The following is a 21,927-nucleotide window of genomic DNA, read 5'->3' as shown; positions in this document are numbered from 1 at the left end:
CTAGGCTAGTAGGCTACTTACATGGTTGAGGTGGTAAAGCATGTTCGTCGTGGAAGAATGAAATGCGAATGTTTTTTTGCAAATTCTGCACGTAACCCTCTTTGGGTCATCTTTGTTCCTTTCGAAATGATCCCATATTTTAGAGCTCCTTCCAGACATGCTGTCTGCGCGTGTTAAAAAAAATCACCAACAGTAAATTAGTGTCACGACTTCCTTTACCATGCCCGTCAAATTAAAAGCCCTTCAGCCCTTTGACAAGACGCGGCTTTTTTCCCTGCGACCAATCGACCAATGGAATTTTGGTCGGCTAATAATTTTTTGGTCGACCAACGATTAATCGATTGTTTGCCGTCAGCCCTAGTTCAAGGTGAAGGTGGGACTTCATCAAGGATCTGCTTTGAGTCCTTTCTTGTTTGCCATAGTGATGGATAGCTTGACGGACGAAGTGAGGCAAGAGTCACCATGGAACATGATGTTTGTGGATGATATTGTGATGTGGTGAAAGTAGAAAGGAGGTTGAGATGGAGGGATGCACTGGAACGAAGAGGAATGAAGGTGAGCAGTAGCAAAACAGAATGCATGTGCATCAATGAGAATGGGGATGAGAGTGTAGTGAAGATGCAAGCAGTAGACGTAAAGAAAGTTGGTGAATTCAAGTACCTGGGGTCAACTGTGCAGGAAAATGGGGGCTGTGATAGTGAGGTGAGAAAGAGAGTGCAGGCAGGGTGGAGCAGTTGGAGAAGGATTTCGGGAGTCATTTGTGATCGGAAAGTCCCAGCAAAAGTGAAAATGTAAGATGTATAAGACAGCAGTGAGACCAGCTGTGATGTACGGATTGGAGACCGTACCCTTAACGAAGAGACAGGAGGCAAAGTTGGAGGAGTTGAGGATGTTAAGGTTTGCGATGGGAGGTTGGACAGGATAAGGAACGAGCACATCAGAGGGACAGCACATGTGAAGAGCTTGGGAATTAAACTAAGAGATGAGACGCAGAGCATGTTGGAAGGAGAATGTTGAGGATGGATCTGCCAGACACATGAAAACGAGGAAGGCCAAAGAGGAGATACATGGATGTGGTGAGAGAGAGAGGACATGAAAGTGGCAGGTCAGGGTTCTTGCAGGATTCAGTAAGTTAAATTTTAGACCTTTTTTAGACTTAAGACCATTATGAAAATTTTTTTAGACCAACACGAAGCATTACAACCTGCCCTACCCCCGCCCTTCCCAAAAAAAGACAATCGAGTTCAATTCTCAAAACAAAGTCATTTGTACTGGTAAACTGACTATCAGGGATACAAACTGATTGTGTGCTTATTTATGTCATATGGCAACATTAGTACATTATGTCACAGCAACAAAAGTACAAGACAATAGAGTGATAAAGGGCATTTGTGCAGTAAATGCAGTCTGTAGGGGTTTGGTTTTTTCCCCTAACTGCAACAGAACTCATTTAAACTTTTGGTTAGTGGTGTTCTGGTAATAAAACAGCATTATTATATAATGCACTGTTGTCAAATGTTGACTTTCTTGATTGCTCATGTGAAATTTTAGACAGGCAACTTTTAACAAACTCTCCACATGACAAAGATCTCCCAGATTTCGCCATCATTGCGCTGATCTTATAGCTGGCCTTAGTTGCATTTTCTTGAGCAGATGACGGCTGCAGTAACGTGCGTTGTTGGGCACTGAGCCTAGCTAACAGTTCGCTAGCCTTCTGCTTTCTTATTTCACCACTGTATTTCGCAAACTGAGGTAAATGTTTTGTTTCATAACGTCTACGGATGTTGTATTCTTTCAAAACTGCCACTCTGTCTACAGATAAGGCACACTGCCGAGGAATCGATTTCCGTGAACAAAAATAATCTTGCCAACTATTTTTGAATTTTCTTTTATCCGTGTGCCACTGCCTAACACAGCGCTCCATCGTAACCTCTGCTCCTCGCTTGTGTCATGAGCCTGCTGACAGGCAGAAGAGCCAGCAACTCAACAGCGCCCCCCCTTGTCCCCCCCCTATAAAACTGTGGTCAGAAAGTGAACTGCAGGCAACTCTTCGGAGCCGTTGGGACAGAAATTCCCAGCGGCTGGCACAGACCTGGCACTGACGGGCGAGCATAGATGGGAAAAATGAGGCGGGCCAAAAAAAAAAAAAAAGGAACATGGGCCAAACTTGGCCCGCGGGCCCCAAATTGGGCACCCTTGGTCTACAGTGTGAAAGCTCTCCGCGCTAATGTGAGCGGCTATTTAACCCACCGTTCCAGCCCAACACAGCTCCTTTTAGCGATAGTGTGCTTCAGCCTATTGCTCGCAGAACATTCTCGTTTTTCATACTTACGGCGGTGCTTGAAAGTTTGCGAACCCTTTAGAATTTTCTATATTTCTGCATAAATATGAACTAAAACATCAGATTTTCACATAAGTCCGAAAAGTAGATCAAGAGAGCCCAGTTAAACAAATGAGACAAAAATATTATACTTGGTCATTTATTTATTGAGGAAAATGATCCAATATTACATACCTGTGAGTGGCAAAAGTATGCGAACCTCTTTACTCACTATTATTTGACGCGCTATCCACACTTCATCGCACTGCCAACACAACCGCTAACCTTCTCTGACTGCCACAGACTACATAAACTCGGCGGGAACTTAGAAGGTAGAACTACGGTAGGCGTAGTGGACAAACTGGACCGTTGCATACTCGCCGCGATCATCGGTGATTGAAGTTTTTTTAGCAGGCAGACAACAACGCAACCGGCACATTTTTTATTAATGTTTTGCAGGCACTTCTAGGAACGGACTGAGCGGATGTAAGAATTTTAGACTTGGATAAATTAAATTTTAGACCTGGGATGAAAATGTGTGTGTGTTTGACATTTTAAGACCTAAAATTTAACTTTCTGAATTTTAGACTTTTTTAGACCCCGCGGGAACCCTGCAGGTGTGGTAGAGAAGGATGCGGAAGACAGGGAGCAACGGAGACGAAAGATCTGCTGTGGCGACCTGCAATCGGGAGCAGCCAAAAGAACAACAAACATGCCACACATTTTATCATCTATTTAGATCTGTGGTACAACCCCGATTCCAAAACAGTTGGGACAAAGTACAAATTGTAAATAAAAACGGAATGCAATAATTTACAAATCTCAAAAACTGATATTGTATTCACAATAAAACAGACAACATATCAAATGTCGAAAGTGGGAAATTTTGAAATTTCATGACAGCAACACATCTCAAAAAAAGTTGGGACAGGGGCAATAAGAGGCTGGAAAAGTTAAAGGTACAAAAAAGGAACAGCTGGAGGACCAAATTGCAACTCATTAGGTCAATTGGCAATAGGTCATTAACATGACTGGGTATAAAAAGAGCATCTTGGAGTGGCAGCGGCTCTCAGAAGTAAAGATGGGAAGAGGATCACCAATCCCCCTAATTCTGCGCCGACAAATAGTGGCGCAATATCAGAAAGGAGTTCGACAGTGTAAAATTGCAAAGAGTTTGAACATATCATCTACAGTGCATAATATCACCAAAAGATTCAGAGAATCTGGAAGAATCTCTGTGCGTAAGGGTCAAGGCCGGAAAACCATACTGGGTGCCCGTGATCTTCGGGTCCTTAGACGGCACTGCATCACATACAGGCATGCTTCTGTATTGGAAATCACAAAATGGGCTCAGGAATATTTCCAGAGAACATTATCTGTGAACACAATTCACCGTGCCATCCACCGTTGCCAGCTAAAACTCTATAGTTCAAAGAAGCAGCCGTATCTAAACACGATCCAGAAGCGCAGGCGTCTTCTCTGGGCCAAGGCTCATTTAAAATGGACTGTGGCAAAGTGGAAAACTGTTCTGTGGTCAGACGAATCAAAATTTGAAGTTCTTTATGGAAATCAGGGACACCGTGTCATTTGGACTAAAGAGGAGAAGGACGACCCGAGTTGTTATCAGCGCTCAGTTCAGAAGCCTGCATCTCTGATGGTATGGGGTTGCATTAGTGCGTGTGGCATGGGCAGCTTACACATCTGGAAAGACACCATCAATGCTGAAAGGTATATCCAGGTTCTAGAGCAGGGGTCTTCAATCCTATCCACAAAGGGCCAGTGTGGCTGCAGGCTTTCATTCCAACCAAGCAGGAGCTACACCAGATTTCACTTGTTTAATCATTTCACCCTCGTCTCCAGTCAACAATCAAGTGAGCCTCCAATTTGGCTGTAATGAAAGCCTGCAGCTACACCGGCCCTTTGCGGATAGGATTGAAGACCCCTGTTCTAGAGCAACATATGCTCCCATCCAGACGACGTCTCTTTCAGGGAAGACCTTGCATTTTCCAACATGACAATGCCAAACCACATACTGCATCAATTACAGCATCATGGCTGCATAGAAGAAGGGTCCGGGTACTGAACTGGCCAGCCTGCAGTCCAGATCTTTCACCCATAGAAAACATTTGACGCATCATAAAACGGAAGATACGACAAAAAAGACCCAAGACAGTTGAGCAACTAGAATCCTACATTAGACAAGAATGGGTTAACATTCCTATCCCTAAACTTGAGCAACTTGTCTCCTCAGTCCCCAGACGTTTACAGACTGTTGGAAAGAGAAAAGGGGATGTCTCACAGTGGTAAACATGGCCTTGTCCCAACTTTGAGATGTGTTGTTGTCATGAAATTTAAAAATCACCTAATTTCTCTTTAAATGATACATTTTCTCAGTTTAAACATTTGATGTGTCATCTAGGTTCTATTCTGAATAAAATATGGAATTTTGAAACTTCCACATCATTGCATTCCGGTTTTATTTACAATTTATACTTTGTCCCAACTTTTTTGGAATCGGGGTTGTAGTCTAAAACCATCTGTATGGCAAGTTGTGTTATCGCTAGTCATAGCAGCTATAAACAAGCTTCACTCTCGAAGCTAGTAATGGAACAAGGAACCAAAAACCCCATTTGTCATGTTACTGTAAAACCGAAAAAAAAGCACAAACTCCTGTCCTGAACGCTTTCCCACTGATAAAACCTCAGACTACGAACATATTAAATAAGCGTCTCCTTAAACAGGGTTCCCGCTGGCGCTTGCCACACTCGTCACTGATGAACAGAAAATTACTAGCAGTCGTCACTGACGAATGTACATCATGGCTCCTGTCTCATAAAGGTGGAGCCACCATGTCATCATGTTGTAAGAATGAGTCTAAGAATAGTGCACCGTGCATAAGCACTACAAAAACCACCAGAACGGCAACTCGTGATCTCGCGTTATCGAAAGGTACACAAGAACGAGTAGCGAAGTATTGTAAGAATGAGTAGACAGCGAAACTTCGTAACCAATCAGCACTTATCCTGATCGAGTTCGAGTACTCGTTCTACTTCCTGATAAACTTCAGAACTAATCAGAACCAGAAACAAAATAAGAGAAACCTTGTTATAACTTCTTCGTAGTATCGGAAAATAACTGGCAGATAAAAAGAGAAACGAAACGCACCTCGTGGTTCGCCGAAGCTACTGATTCGATATCAAGGAAGTGGTGTTTATTTTAAAAAAAAAAAATTGAGCTTTCTGGCAGACATATTGAGAAGCCGATATCAAACTTCTGCTATTCGCTTTAATTTTAGAGCCTTTACATTCCACTTGTGAAAAACTTGCTCATTAGTACTAAATAATGCTAAGACAATTCATGAAAAAGTGCTTTACCATTTTGAAAATATAGTTGACAGCACTGTATTTTGAACAGAACGCAGGAAACAAAATACTCCAAGCCCTGATGCTGCTCACAGCTTGCTGATGTTTGCAAGAGATGAGGCGAGTAGAACACGTTATCAGTATATACACACACTATATACACACACACCGTATGGACATGGAATCAGAAAACTACATTTTATTTATAAGCAGCAGCCACATGTACTCCTAGGGTACCTTTTTTTTTTTTAAACTAGAACTCCCTCCACTTGCTGAAATTCAACCCCAGTGAAGAGACGGTGGGAAGCCAGAGCGTAAACAGCGAGCGCGTGTTTGTGACCAAATAAAAATCGACTACAGGTAATGACCAAATGAGCACCAAGCTTTTGACTAGAGGTTTGCGCGGGTCGGATTTTTCAGGCCCGCTCCCGCCCGCATTGTGCAGTCCCACTCCCGCAAAGAATTATGATTTTCAGTCCTGCTCCCGCCCGTGCCTGCCATATTTTGTCTCGCTCCCGCCCGCAAATCCTGCATGATGCAGACGTTCGCGTTATTTCTCAGGAAAGTTCTTGTCTTGACACAGTGTGATGGTGCCCCGCCCCCTACTTTGAGTGGATTTGAGCATAAATATCTACAGCTCACGTTCGTTATTGTTTACCTTGTTTCTGAATTCAGCATGTAGTGTCTCTAATAATAATAATAATAAATAAATAAGTGCTGTCAAGCGATTAAAATATTTAATCGCGAATCGCACATTTTTATCACATGAGAAACCATTGTAATTCTCTGATCAGCATAAAAAAGTGAATGGGCTTGCTTTGTACCAATGGTGTGTTTTTTTTTTTTTATTGCAAAGCAGAGCTAGTAAGAGAAGTGAATTGATTTACTGCTTGAGTTAGTCTACAACTCTAATCAGAGAGACAGGTTACACAGTGACTGTAGGCTTGACTCAATGCCATCCCAGAAATCCTTCCTGTAATATGCAAATTTGGCCGCCTCTGATTGGACAGCCAAATTTGCATATTACAGGAAGGATTTCTGGGATAGCATTGAGTCAAGCCTACCGTCACTGTGTAACCTGTCTCTCTGATTAAAGTTGTAGACTAACGCAAGCAGTAAATCACTTCACTCATGGTTCTCTTGCTAGCTGGGTGTGAACTGCGAGTCATTAGAGTGATCAAAGGATTTCCCGTTAGGGTGATCAATGGCAAGTTTAAGATGCCATTCCTCACTCAATCTGGCAATCTGACTCTCTCTGCAAATTTAGGCTACGTTTACATTAGACCGTATCTGTCTCGTTTTCTTCGCGGATGCACTGTCCGTTTACATTAAACCACCTGGAAAAGCCGGGAAACGGGAATCCGCCAGCGTCCACGTATTCAATCTAGATCGTATCTGGTCCGGTGCTGTGTAAACATTGAGATACGCGAATACGCTGTGCTGAGCTCTAGCTGGCGTCCTCATTGGACGTCGTCACTGTGACATCCACCTTCCTGATTCGCTGGCGTTGGTCATGTGACGCGACTGCTGAAAAACGGCGCGGACTTCCGCCTTGTATCACCTTTCATTAAAGAGTATAAAAGTATGAAAATACTGCAAATACTGCCCATTGTGTAGTTATGATTGTCTTTAGGCTTGCCATCCTTCCACTTGCAAGTAGTAAGTGATATGCGCTGGGATCACACACACAGCGGCTCAGTCCCGAATCGTGGCTTGTGCACTTCACTCGCGCGCTCTGTGAGCTGCGCAGGGCCGGAGTGCGCACCCTCCAGAGGGCATTCGCTGTTCAGGGCGGAGTGATTTGGAGCGCAGGATGCCTGCGGAGCCGAGCGTATCCGTGTATTGGTGTTGCTGTGTGCACGGCTAACGGTTTTATTGTAAACGCGAATCGTTTTAAGAACGTTAATCTGATGATCCGCTGATTCGACGTAATGTAAACGTAGCCTTAGGCATCTTAAAATGTTTTTATTAATGCCAAATAAAATATCCAGCACAAATTGTGTGTGATAAACATAAATTAATAATTTATAAACTTTATTTCAAACATTTTTAGTTAGCGTTCAAGAGCTAGAATAGCTGTTAAAGTGCATATCACAGGTAAATTCAGGAGCAAGATCAATGCAATTCTCCTGTTTTATATTAAAATTGGGTCAAATATCTGTCACATTTTGTGCAATTTTTTTTTACCTTGCGCAATACCAGAAAAATTCAGTTGAAATCAAGCCATTTGAGGTGAATTGGTCCACCTCTGAAAAAACTTGGCATTTGGATTTCCCGGCAAACGTTGATTTTCGTGACGTCGCGTGCGGGACGCCTCCCTCTGAATCCTACGTCAGCGCTGGTTTGTTTATGAGAAAACGACCTGGTGGTTTTCTGCAAATTTCTTCAACGTTATCACGTAATTATTAAAATGGTTAACAGATGTATTGTAGGCGGGTGTAGCAACACCAATCTTGATGGGATTAGTACTCATCGTTTCCCACATTGCGCTCAGGCGACAATTCCATATTTCAATACAAAATCGCTAGCTGCTAAACTTGGTCTACACAGGCTGCGCACTGAAACCATGCAAAGCTCGCGCAGCCTGCTGGCACTTCTGCAGGTAACGTCACGAATCTGGCTCCAGACTCCCTTGGGATTTTTCCAGACGCGTTTTGTTATTTTATTTTTTTCTTGCTGTAGACAGATGGCCTTGTGCAAAATTACCCTTCTGGATGAGTGTGTAAAGCGACATACTTTCATATAAAAAAAAAAAAATTTGGTCCAGGATATGCACTTTAACCCTGTGGCTAACTAACGGTATGACGTAAAACGCTGCGTCGTTCTGTATTCGGTTCGTGAATCAACGGGAAAATCTGATTCCTTCAGTGTTAGTTGTTCTGAGACTCTTCTTGACTCTGCTCAATTGTAAATCAAGTTTAGTGTTGAAGTAAAGGCTAAAAGGAGCCCGAATACCACCTTTGAATAATTCCATGCTAAAATAACCTTCAGTACGCTCAAACTAAAGAGGCTTATTTTAGCTTGATGGTGCACAGGGCGCCCAAAATCGACTTTTTTTTTTTTTTTTTAATCAGAGGCTGGAGTGGACCCTAAATTTTATCTCTAATGGAGAGGCCTAGCTGTATCTGTACAAATATTTGAATTATGCCAGCTTGGTTGGTCTAAACCTGCATTAAGTCCACTTTGATAAGTCAGTAATGAAGAAAAAATAGGTATCCTATGAGTACATGTGGCTATAAATAAAATAGGTTTTCTGATTCCATGTCCATACAGTAAATCTACCATATATACACACGTTCTCAATGATAGTCGCCTCATCTCTTGCAAGCATCACCAAGCTGTGAGCAGCATCAGGGCTTAGAGTATTTTGTTTCCCATGTTTTGTTAAAAAAAAACAAACAAACAAACAAAAAAAAAAAAACAGTGATTTGAACTATATTTTCAAAATGGTAAGAAAGCACTTATGAATTGTCTCAGAAGCATTATTTAGTACTAATGAGTACGTTTTGTTTCACAAGTGTAGTGTAAAGGCACTAAAAATAAAAAAAATTAAAGCAAATAGCAGAAGTTTGATATCGGCTTCTCAATATATCTGCCAAAAAGCTAAAAAAAAAAAAAAACCTTACGAAACCCTTCATTTGACCTTTCAGAAGGACCAAACAAAAGCTGTGATAATCAAAAGGTAAGTTTTCTTAAAATAAACACCACTTACTTGATATCGAATCAGTAGCCTCGGCGAACCACGAGGTGAATTTCATTTCTCTTTTTATCTGCTGATTATCTTCCAATACTACTAAGTTATAACAAAGTTTCTCCAATTTCGTTTCTGGTTGGTTCCGAAGTAGGGATGGCAAAAACTAAAAAAAAAAAATCTTGACCGACCACCGAGCCTCATTAGCCGGTTAAAGTCGGTTAACCTATGAGTTTAAAATTCTAGAATTGGAATTATTACAGGGATGCAAACGGCGCGCCTTTTGGCAGATGCCGCCCTCTCCACGGCTGAATCGCGCAGATCCGACCTTCCTTTCCCAAGGGGGGGGCGTTGGAGCGTCCGACCACAACTTCATCAAAGCAAATTCTGCATACAAGCAAATGCCGCCACAGTCCACGAAACACAGGAAGTACAAGCACGAGAAGAAAACAGCACATCAGAAAGCCGCGCGCCCGCACAAAATGTAATATGCGCATTCTGATCTACTGATTGCGCAGCTTCCGCGCAAACGCGCGCAGCCCCCTGATCCACTGCCCTTCTTTCACCCCCCCCACGCCTCATGGACTGCAACGGCACCCGCCTATTTAGTAATTTTTAATACAGAATCCACCTTGAAATTACAATCGGACACTCCAACGCCCCCCCCAAAAAAAAAACCAAACGGATCTGCGCGATTAAAAAAAAAAAGTCGGCATCTGCACCTTTAGCTTGTGTGGAGAGATATGATCTGCAATGCCATGAGGCATTGTTGGCTACAGACTGAAACATACTTTCAGAATGCACTGGCCAAGGTAGGACTAAACTCCATGTGCCTTCTAATAATTAAAAATAAATAAATAAATAAATAAATAATAATAAGTAATTTGTAAGCTAAAAAGCCGGTGTCTACACTTTTCTTTCACCGAGTGGCAGCTGGGCGGGACATGACTGAATGGGTGTTTCTGATTTGTCAGCTGTCTTTAACTGGGGCGGGACATGACTGAATGAGTGTTTCTGATTTGTCAGCTGTCTTTAACTGGGGTGGGACATGACTGAATGGGTGTTTCTGATTTGTCAGCTGTCTGCTCCAAAATCGGCAGCTTCAAAACGATTGATTTTTTTTTTTTAACCGACAACCAAAAAAAATTAACCGGTTGACGTTGATTCGGTCAACCACCGGTCAAACGGTCATCGGTTAACATCCCTATTCCGAAGTTTATCAAGAAGTAGAACGAGTAATCGAACTTGATCAGGATAAGTGCTGATTGGTTACGAAGTTTCGCTATCATTACACTCATTCTTACAACACCATGACAGAGGTGAAGCGAGACGGTAGCCACTATTGGCCCTTTTCCACTACCCTTTTTCAGCTCACTTCAGCCCGACACGGCTCGCGTTTCGACTACCAAAAAACAGCACGACTCAGCTCGCTTCAGCCCTGCTTAGCCCCTAAAACTCGCACGGTTTTGGAGTGGGGCTGAAGCGAGCCAAACTGTGCCGAGTGAGGCTGGGGGCGTGAGCAGACACTCCCCTGTGCACTGATTGGTGAGGAGGAGTGTCCTCACATGCCCACACACGCCCCACGAACACGCCGGGATCTGTAAACACCGTAAACCCGGAAGAAGAAGAATTATGAGAATTATGAAGCCTTATGCGCCTCGCCTCATCTATACGCTCTTGCCAGTATCTGTTGGCGTTGTCGGTGACAACAAGCCACAGCACCAAGACCAGCAACACTAACGACTCCATGTCCTCCATGTTTATTGTTTACTATCCGGGTCGTGAGACTACCGCTTAAAAGCTCACTGATGTCACTGTTTGCGCTGCTTAACGACATCACGTGACGTCCACCCACTTTCGCTAACTCCACCCAATGTGTCCACCCACTTCCAGCCAGCACGGTTCAGCGCGGTTGTAGTCGAAATGCAACGCCAACAGCCCCACTCAGCTCGACTCAGCACGGCACGGCTCAGCCCGACTCAGCCGCGTTTGTAGTGGAAAAGCGGCATATGAGGCAGTAGCAACAAAAATACAGACTAAGAAAAGGTGAAGAATAATTCTAACTATTTTTCAAGGAAAAAAGTGGAGAATATTTTTCCGAACCTGGAGAAACCCTGTCCTTACACATTATTCACAGCACTTGGAAATGCTGGAGGATCTTCGATCCTTAGTACATATGCAGCACCAGTACTACAGTTTTCAATATGATATTCTCTCACCGACTGTCCGACAGGATCTCCACGGTCACCTTTTTGCCTGTGAACTTGTGCCGGTTGCCCATTCGGAAGCCCAGCGTCTTGCGGAGACGACGCAGTCTTCGGGAACAATACCCCCTGAGACAAGAGAAAAGAAAATACCATGTCAAAAACCCAACCTGTAGAAAAGTAACTTGTTTTGCGTGAAAGCCTTACCTGTAGCGCTGGTAGTCTCCATGCCTGAGTCCATGCTGCTGCTGGGAATCTTTTATTATCTGGAGAACTGGAAGAGGATGTTAAGAAAAAGCCAAGACGTGCAATATGTCTGTTCTAATCTAATTACATGGGGATCCAAGTACGCCAGCCAAAACATGATCAAAATTCTGTGACTGAGTGATTTTGTGGTCTGATTGAATGCATCACTAATTATACTAGGTCAGGAGGAAAAGTAAAACAAGCATAGTCCAGGTGCTGGATGTGATTTCCACATGTAACATAATAAGGCATCCCCCAGGAAAAAAAAAAAAAAAACCTCCCAAATTTAAAAACTCAATATTGAACAATGACACTGCCATCTAATCAACATTATTGACATTAAACTCAAGCAACACTAATTAATTAACACAAATGACACGTATGCCTAAGCGTAAATCCTCACAGCGTCCCTATTAAATATATAGGGCACTATGTAGGGTGTACAAACCGTCTGTGTGAACACCCTTTATAGGGCGCTTATACAGGGAACGCAGAGATATTTGGGATACAGCTACAAACATGCTGGCTAGCTCGTCAGCTAAACTAAGCTAAATTAAAAAAAAAAAACCCGTAAAGATTAATAAAACCGCGTCTATCATTCGAGAAAGATACTTTCCAGAGCAAGACCCTCGTCTACAGTGTTCTCCTTGTTTTCCTCCATCGACAATATTTTCGCTTCATTCGCCTTCTCTACGGCCATCTTTTCCCCTCTCAGTAGAACACGTCTCGCAAAAAGCGGATATAGACGATCTTTGGCCCGGAAATACACACACAAAAAGCGCAGAGGTGTGGTCACAGGTTTATTTTATGTATTTACTTACTTATACGCCACTTACAAATCCGACAAATAAATTTTTTAACATGCCGTGATAAAATGCGCTAAATATAATTAGTAAATATAAATTATATTAACTAAGAAATATAAGACGTTTGTACATTCGGTAACGCCTCCTTTTGTAGTGCTGCATTCCGATTGGACAGTCCAGATGTCTTTCATATCACTGTCCTAACCACAGGGGAAAAGTGAACGGTTCTGTACTATTAACCAATCACAGCGAGGGAAACGAGATACTACTAACCAATCAGAGATAATGGGGTTGGGTTTGGTGGCTCGTTTGTTTGATTGATTCCTATTCACTTATTTAAAGGTAGACTGTCTTTCAGATTTTTCAAGTGCAGGTCCTAAAAAGAATTTTGCCCGACACCCAGTTATTTTTGTTTAGTGAACCAAAAGCTACTGAATTCGAATCACAGACTTACAATTTTATTAGTTTGTTTTTTTTAAATAAAACAATTAATGAATTTAGGGCCATGTGGCCCTAAATTCTCCGCTATTTTTTTCCTGCTTCACTAGGGCTGAACGATCTATCGTTTTCGACCGAAAATCGCGATCTCAGACAACACGATTTTGGGATCGTCAAAGCCGCGGTTTTTCTCAGTGCTCCTAAACTGACCCATGTTTTGTTTCGTCAATAAATTGTCCTCATTTTTTACACTACAGACAAAAAAAATTACGTTCAGGAAAGCCTTGTGGCACTCAGTGTGAAAGAATTTTGTGAATATCTCCTTCCGTGGGGCGGGACGGTGGTGTAGTGGTTAGCGCTGTCGCCTCACAGCAAGAAGGTCCTGGGTTCGAGCCCCAGGGCCGGCGAGGGCCTTTCTGTGCGGAGTTTGCATGTTCTCCCCGTGTCCGCGTGGCTTTCCTCCGGGTGCTCCGGTTTCCCCCACAGTCCAAAGACATGCAGGTTAGGTTAACTGGTGACTCTAAAATTGACCGTAGGTGTGAATGTGAGTGTGAATGGTTGTCTATGTGTCAGCCCTGTGATGACCTGGCGACTTGTCCAGGGTGTACCCTGCCTTTCGCCCGTAGTCAGCTGGGATAGGCTCCAGCTTGCCTGCGACCCTGTAGAAGGATAAAGCGGCTAGAGATAATGAGATGAGATGAGATGAGATCTCCTTCCGTTTTCGTGTAAATCCCCGTTGTTTGAAGGGAGCACTGTGAGGAGAAACTGCGCTTTCTCTGTCTGTGTCTGAGTGCGCGGGTGTGGGAGGGGCTGCTCGCTCTCTTTCACACACACAGGAGGGAGGGGCCCTGCAATAGCGACTGCTACAGCCACTGCATCACTCTTATTTCCCACAGGGGAATTGTTGGCTCTAGTTATAATTTATAATGCTTATGTACATTCTTTTACAAAAGTGCAATATTTTGATGCTGCTGAGCCATTGATCAACCTTTTTTTATGTCTGATATGTTGTAGATGGGAAAAGTAAAAGAAGCAAAAGTTTACTTAAGAAAGATGGCTCTCTTTATTTTTATTTTAAGTTATTATAACTTGTTCCTCAGGCACTCAATGTTAATAAACAGGCCTACATTTGAAATCTGTTGACCTCAGTTTTCATTCTTGCATTAGCTTTATGGAATTCATTATATTAATTAATTTGCACTGAAACTTGATTTAAAGAAAAAAAATCGTGGTTGAAATCGAAATCGCAATATCTGCCAGAAAAATCGCAATTAAATTTTTTCTTAAAATCGTTCAGCCCTATGCTTCACCATGACCTCATTCAAGATCCTACATCATGCATCACGTGGTGGGCTTTACCCGTTTGCGCAAGGCATTGTGGGATACAAATTTGAAACAGGAGAGAAAAATGGAGGACGTGAGTGTGCGAATGAAACGTGAAAGACTGACTACGGTCATGGAAAACGAGAAGAAATATGTTATTTACCAGCTGGGAGGTCCGTATCGTGAAATATCGTGACCAAGGTCTTGAAAGTATTGACCAAGGCCTTTGGGCCAAGGTCAGTATTCAAGGCCGAGGTCACGGTATTTCACCATACGGACCGACCTTAAGCTGGTAAATAATATATATTTTTTTTCTGTACCAAATTCTAACAGAAAACGAGAGCGCCTGAAAGGGGAAACCGAACCGAAGCGAGCCGCCATTTTGAATCCTCATTCATGGCTGTAATGCAAATGGCTTCCTCCCCAGTATAGATAGTTTTCACTGACGTCACGGCATTCCGGGGAACGCCCTCCAGCCGCCATCTTGTGGGGCTGGACCATCGCTATTACCGGCTACGTTATCTCGGACGAATTTATAAAGTTATATAGTCAGTTTTCTAAAATAAAGATCAATGTCGGCAAAATCAAGCAAACGGAAGTATATGGATACATTGGACGACATCTCACGACAACGGTATGCAGCCAAACTGGCCTTGATTGGGGGAATTGACCCCTACGAAGTGGACAAAGATGCATTTTCAAGTGACTATGCAGGGCTGCCATCCATATCGTACCCTGATATTGTGAACTATTTCATGAATAGTAAAAGTGCCTACACACTTGACGACCTCAAAGCATACAAGTCGCTGGAGTCATACAATTATTTTGTCTGTGGCTGGGTCCGTGAATTCCACCATATAAAACCAAGTGACAGTCGTGTCCTAATTACAGCCAAGGTATATAAACATTGGAATTTTAGAGCTCTCAACACTGCATATAAATATATGTGTGTGTATAATATCGAGTTGATTTAAGACAAATTTTACATCCATTAGTGGTATTACAGTACCATGTCAGTTCCAGTTAGGCATCCTCCAGAGATTGTTTACATGATGTTTTGGTTTCCAAAAACAAACTTAAACACAATTGACTGTTTATTTAAACAACTTACCACTTATAAAATGATCAGAGCAGACTTTGCTGTGTTTGGAAGACTGATAATCCTTGCGGTTGATTCTTGCAAGCCATAGATTTCTCCTTTGTATGCTGAGTTTCTTTGTTTGCTCGCCTTCGTGCTCCCGTACAGTGGGAATTCCATAAAAGCTCCGCTTGACGTCATCATCTGACCTATTACGACAGCTGTGAATACAACAGGTGTGCACCATCGCTAGCTTTAAATAGCCTGCTTGGGTTCTTTTGAAGACTTTGTACTCGCGCGTTACAATGTGTGCTCAGTCACCCGTACGGTAAGCTTGACCCGCAAGATGGCCGCCACTAGGGAATCCCCGACTCTGTGACGTCATGTGAAAACTACCTATACAAGTGCACTTCCATGGCAGGAAAAAAAACTAAATTTTGCCGCCTATGTAGTCCCCTATTTATACAAAATTGAGTCATTCAGGATTCAGCCATGTTTTTGCTCGGCATTAGCAACAGTTACAGGTTTTTAGCTTTCTCCTGAAATGTTTTCTTTTATTTCCTCATCAGAGTAGTAAAACTCGCTTTCGCTGTGAACACTGTTATTATCGCTATCTGTGATGTAAAATTAATGCTATTCTCCCGAGAAATGTGAAAATAAATGTTGACAAAAATTGCTAGTATGTTTGTTGTTGTTGTCAACGAGCGAGTCGCCAGAGGTCTGTATCCGGGGTCCGTAACTGGGGTCCGTATCGTAGGATACGGAGCCGTTCGCCAGTCAATCGGAGCACAGGATTTGATGGAAACCGGACCGCGAAAAAAATAAAAAGACGTTATGTTATATACGAAGGAAAGGAAACGCAGGACCAAACTAATAAATATCGGCGGTCAGCGAGCACCTCGGTGTGATCAGCTGTTCGTTTAGTGACAGAATGATGTAACTGTCAGTGCACGGTCAAAGGTAAACCTGTAGATGGCAGTAATGCAACACTGTGGATGCCAACTGCCGTAAAACCCAAAAGAAGAAGAAGCAGGGGTTTTTTTCGTTTTTTTTTTAAATGAAAAACACTCTCATTTATTGGGTAAAACTTTGTAATTACATTTCCGTATTCAGTTTTTTTCCCCAAAAAACTTTATTTAGAACATATAGTACAAACATAAAAGGCACTTCAAAGTCTCATACAATTCCTTCTTTTGGTTGCGCACCTTGTACCTTGATCAGGTCACTACCCGTCCGGGTCTGCCTGCTCATGAGCTGACGCACGATTCTTAGCAGTGCGCAGGATGTGGCGCCAGTTGGAGCGATCTTGAGCTCTAAGGGAAGCTAGAGTGCTATCAAGACCAAGAGCTACAAGGTCGTCCTGATAAACTTTAAGGAGGGAATTTCTCGGGCAGCCAAGGTTGTCACAGCCGGGGCGGCTTAGAGGATGAGCTCTCTCAGCCTAAAAAATACCCCAAATGGCGTGCGCAATACATAGCCTCTGACAACCCAAGTCCAACTCCTGGCCTTCACGTTTGGCGGAACTGTTTCCACTCACAGGAGAAGGGGCGTAGGCGGGTCACTGGCGCCTTAAAACCAGTTGCTCATGCTTGTCACGGTATTGGTCATACCACTGGACAGCGGCGGACAACCTTCGGAACTCTGGTCTTCCAGGTTGGGGGTTTTGCGCAGGGGCAGCTTCCCTGCCATGTAAAAGCTTATAGCTACAGAAACTCACAATGACATACGACGTTCAGGCGATGTGGCTGCGGGAGTGGAAGCCTCTTGTCTTCCATGTATGACTGCTGTTGGCCAAAGCCGCAAGGAAGCCGGTAGCAAGATATCCCAAACATCGCATCGCTTTAAGGGATCGAGGCAGAAGAATTTGGTTGCGCAAAATAATAATAAAATAAAAAAGTTAAATAAACTAACAAAATATAAAAGGCTTTCTCATATTAACTTAAAGGCATCAAGTAATGAAAACCATTTAAGGGCTTTTTTTTAATCATTAATCCGCTTTAACGACTTACTTACGACCTTAAGCTCATTCCTCCACCGCAGGACAGGGTTTTGTTTTAAAATACCTGCATTTATGTATCAAGAATTTTCCAAGTATTAATAAAACAACAAAATCTAGATTTCTATCATCAATAAACACAGCAACTTTGACCATGTTTACAGTCAGAGGTGACAAATCAATGTTTTTGGACTGCAGCTAGCTTTGCATATCGTTCCAAAAAGGTTGTACTAAGTCGCAATAAAAAAAAAGTTCCAGATCCTCAATTTCTTTCTCACAGAATACACAATTATTTACATCAAAATTAAATCTTAATCTTAGGAATTTGTTTGTCGGATAGATTTCGTTTAAAATTTACTTCTTTAACTTTCGGGGGAGGGGCGGCACAGTGGTGTAGTGGTTAGCACTGTTGCCTCACAGCAGGAAGGTCCTGGGTTCGAGCCCAGCAGCCGGCGAGGGCCTTTCTGTGTGGAGTTTGCATGTTCTCCCCGTGTCCGCGTGGGTTTCCCCCAAATACATGCAGGTTAGGTTAACTGGTGACTCTAAATTGACCGTAGGTGTGAATGTGAGTGTGAATGATTGTCTGTGTCAGCCCTGCGATAACCTGGCGACTTGTCCAGGGTGTACCCCGCCTCTCGCCCATAGTCAGCTGGGATAGGCTCCAGCTTGCCTGCGACCCTGTAGGACAGGATAAGCAGCTACAGATAATGGATGGATGGATGGATGGATGGAACTTTCGGGGGAAGAGAAAATGACAATTTTTTATTTTCTTTACCTCTTCAACTTCAAATCCTTTGAGAATATGAAATCTTCTGATTGGATTGGGATGACGTTCCTGCGTCAGCATGGATCTGACAACCTTATTGGAACATTTATAATCACAGAAATCAACACCCTCAATGCAAAGCTGTCTTAGTCGCGGAGATACCTTTGAATAAACAATGTCTTCTTTGACCATTGACCTCAGAGAAAGTAGTATGGCTTTTATAATCTTATTGTACAGTTTAACTGTGCATTTGAATCGAAATTTCTGACAAAATTCCCTATGTTGTAATCGTCATCCAAGAGATGAGCAATTGCCCAAATCCCTTTCGACCCCCATTCTTCAAAATACAAAGATTTTCTGCCAAGTAATATGCGTCTGCTATTCCAAATTGGTGTATTACGTGGAATGAAGTTGTGTTTATAGATGAGCTTCCAACAGAGTAACACTTGCTGATGAAAAGTAGAAAATTTAACTGGTACTGAATTAATGTCAAAATCACATCGAAGAAAGAAGTCTATTCTCCCCCCAGTTTTTTAAAAATTCCATTTGGGATAATAAACCAAAAAGAATGTCTATTCCTAATAAATGTTTGTAACAGAAGCAGGTAAACCTGCGCATGCGCACACTGGACTTCCTCTGTCTGCTTTACTGCGTGAAGCGAGCCATTTCATGCACGCTATTTGCTCGGGAATCCCTTCAAATTAAATAACTTCCCAGCCACAGAATGGCCCGATATTCTGTGAGATATTCCAGAAATAAACATATATCACAATGACCAAATTTCAGAGAAAACTAAATTTCACAGATTTTATGAAATCGAAAGGCCGTCTAGCTTTAATGGTACAAAGCACACAAAATACATACTTTTCTGGGTTTGTTTGTACATCAAAATTTGAGCAGAATAATTTCCTTTGTGATATTTCACAATCCAGTTTGATCAACGCTTTCAAGTGCATGAACCGTGAGTTGGCCTAGTGGTTAGCATGTCCGCCTCTCGATCGGGAGTTCTACTCACGGTTGGGTCATACCAAAGACCATCATAAAAATGGTACCTACTGCTGTCTGGCAAGGCACGCTGCAATCCAGATGTGAGTGGGGAGTCAAACTCTCATGGTTACCAGAGGACCAGCCCCCCCCACTGTAACCCTAGCTATGTAATAGGCGAGAGGGCCGAGGGCTACGGAAACGGAGATCGGCGCCGCCATATGCGCCACATGGTGTGGGAAGGGACTTTTCAAATGCATGACATTGAGTAGTCATATTAGTAGAATCAATATGTGATTTGCAGTTGGGCAAATGATTTATATTATGATTCAATTCCAACTTAGAATTTTTAACTTAAATGTTCCGACTGCAAAGTTGAATTCTGGGCAAAATTAACTACTTCTGTTGGAGTTTCAAGATGTTTCGTTGCTGCACACACCGTGTATTCGATGCGTCAATGTTTTGCCGAGATAAAAAGCGTCCCGCATTTTACGATACCGGAGATTGCCCAAGCAAGTGAGGAACAAGATCATGTGACCACCGTGGGGCGTTTTTCACCTACTTTTAACCAAAACAAGTCAGCGTGGGCAAACATGGCGGACTCGGCTCTCCCTCCAACTAAAAGCCAGCGGAAAAGAAAAGGAAAGCCTGCCTAGTGAGTGCAGCTGGAAGGTAGAGCAAGGTTAGATGACGTGTCATTTTTCTGGACGGATCACTAAATAATTCTAGCTAGCGCTTAGCTATCTTAGCCATAGAACGCACGGGCTCGACTCCACGGCAGCGAGTATGGAGCTACACACCGAATGTTTTGCTCTTACAGAGAAAGAAAAATAACACAAAAGCAGTAACAGAGAAGAGATAAATTCGTCTTTTGCTTCACGGATCTTTTGGCGAAGATAATCACAAGTTACATCCCTGCGACTCAAATGCAGAGTCACGATGTTTTCTGCGTGTCACCATTTTGGTGTGACGCAGTTCTAATTAGTTAGTTAAAGCTCCTCACGTTTACCTCAAGAGGGAGGAAAACAGTCCCAAAACGGGGAAAATTGGCCCTCAGCATATCAAAATGATCACATCTCATGCTCATGATATTGTTCTTGTGAGACATCGGAAAATGCCACGCACAATAACATTTTTTTTGAAAATTTCAGATGACTTTTCAGTCAGTACCTTTAAACTTCTCAATATTATATTGGTCTATTTTTGCACTTTGGCGAACTGTTTCCTAAATTACCTGTGAAACCGATGCAGCAGCGCTTTAGTCCTTTTGTCTGTCCAGCTCTTTCATTTCCTCACCTGTACAATGCGATTAAACAGATAAGACTCCAACGTTTCAACTTTCACTGTAACCTCCAGGTGCTTGCCTTCTCTCTGCTGTAACTGCAGTGCGTTCGGGAACTTTGTTGTCAACAAAAGTTCTGCGATGGGTTTCTCATGAATACACGTTTTTGTTGTTTAGGAACCGACAGCAAAATCTGATCAAGTTATTCCGAATGTTTGAGACCATGACCACTAACTTCTCACAGGTTAGCACCATCCAACAAATTAGCACTGGGATCGCGAAATAAAAACGCACCACAAATTTATATTTCAAGGTACATTTGAATAACAAATTTCTTAACATAAGAAATAACACTCTTCATTTTCAAAGTAACAAACTGGGTCCAAGAAGATTCCGGATCAACAAGACGGTCAAATACAATCTGTGAAGTAGAGGATCAGATGTTTTCAGCAGTCGATATGTATTTGAGAATAAACTGTCTGATCTCGGAGATGTGCATGGTCTCTCGGATGGTGGTGTCACGGTTGCGAACCAGCAGCAGCCCGTTCTCCAGAGTGTTCTCTCCAACCATCACCGTAAACAGCACGCCCATCTCGTCGTACCTACACACAGCACCAAAGACACTCGAGTCATTACTGGTATCACGGATATCTACAGTGAGGTAAACGTAAATGTTGGAAATACACTGAAGAAGTTCTCACTTGGTGTGCAGTTTGTCCATGGAGGACTGCGTGGTGTCCATATATCCAGGCCATGCACTGATTCCCACTTCTAGGAGTTCATGAAGCAGACCCTCACACACCTTGGAGAAGAAATTTGTAACCCAAATACAGAAATCCCAATCAGAAAAAAAAAGACAAAAAGGTGTGGTCTCAAATTAACTCAAGTAATGTCTCTTTGTCCTCATGTTAACTTAGAAAATAGAGAAAATTCATCAAGACCTCCTAACCAATCAGAATCAAGATTTCATCAAGAAATCTTGTGATGGCAACGAATTCTAACAGTAAACTGTATAGCTTTACAGTACGTCCGACTGTTGTTTTTTTTTAAATACATATTGGGCTGCACAGCCTCGAAGACAAAGCTAGATTACGAATGCATTGTTATTGTCTTTGAAAAACTGCCATCAACCTGGTAGTTTGTGAGGTCACGTTTAGCCCCGCCCTCCCTACATCAAAAAGAGATGAACGGGTGTAGGAAAGGTGGACTTTGGAAAATCACAGAACGTTGTACTACATATTTATGAGACAAACGCTAACTTAAACTTACAGTGGTGCTTGAAAGTTTGTGAACCCTTTAGAATTTTCAAGATTTCTGCATAAATATGACCGAAAACATCATCAGATTTTCACACAAGTCCTAAAAGTAGATAAAGAGAACCCGGTTAAACAAATGAGATAAAAATATTATACAGTGGTACCTCGGGTTACG

At 42.6% G+C, this 21,927-nt stretch overlaps 2 protein-coding genes across 5 annotated transcripts in view; both read right to left on the bottom strand.

Annotated features, from left to right (window-relative positions):
- srp68 (signal recognition particle 68) overlaps positions 1-12,569 on the bottom strand; it is a 62,388-nt gene extending 49,819 nt beyond the window's left edge. Inside the window, exons 1-3 of the mRNA XM_060918950.1 lie at positions 12,436-12,569; positions 11,785-11,851; positions 11,593-11,706 (exon numbers count right to left, since the gene is read on the bottom strand). Coding sequence (XP_060774933.1) covers positions 11,593-11,706; positions 11,785-11,851; positions 12,436-12,523 — 269 coding nt within the window. The 5' untranslated portion in view covers positions 12,524-12,569. The remainder of the gene's footprint in view (positions 1-11,592; positions 11,707-11,784; positions 11,852-12,435) is intronic.
- Positions 12,570-19,036: 6,467 nt separating this feature from the next.
- Positions 19,037-21,927, bottom strand: part of polg2 (polymerase (DNA directed), gamma 2, accessory subunit) — a 45,656-nt gene continuing 42,765 nt past the window's right edge. For 2 of the 4 annotated variants that reach the window (XM_060918947.1, XM_060918948.1), the window contains 2 exons: positions 21,198-21,298; positions 19,037-21,098 (listed from right to left, as the gene is read on the bottom strand). In XM_060918947.1, coding sequence (XP_060774930.1) covers positions 20,933-21,098; positions 21,198-21,298 — 267 coding nt within the window. In that variant the 3' untranslated portion in view covers positions 19,037-20,932. The other 2 variants (XR_009654502.1, XR_009654503.1) reach the window with 2 other exon arrangements.

This window comes from Neoarius graeffei, chromosome 4 (genome assembly GCF_027579695.1).
Source record: "Neoarius graeffei isolate fNeoGra1 chromosome 4, fNeoGra1.pri, whole genome shotgun sequence".
In the NCBI taxonomy this organism is placed as follows: domain Eukaryota; kingdom Metazoa; phylum Chordata; class Actinopteri; order Siluriformes; family Ariidae; genus Neoarius; species Neoarius graeffei.
The sequence above is the reverse complement of the archived record's forward strand: the minus strand, read 5'-3'. Positions and strand labels throughout refer to the sequence as shown.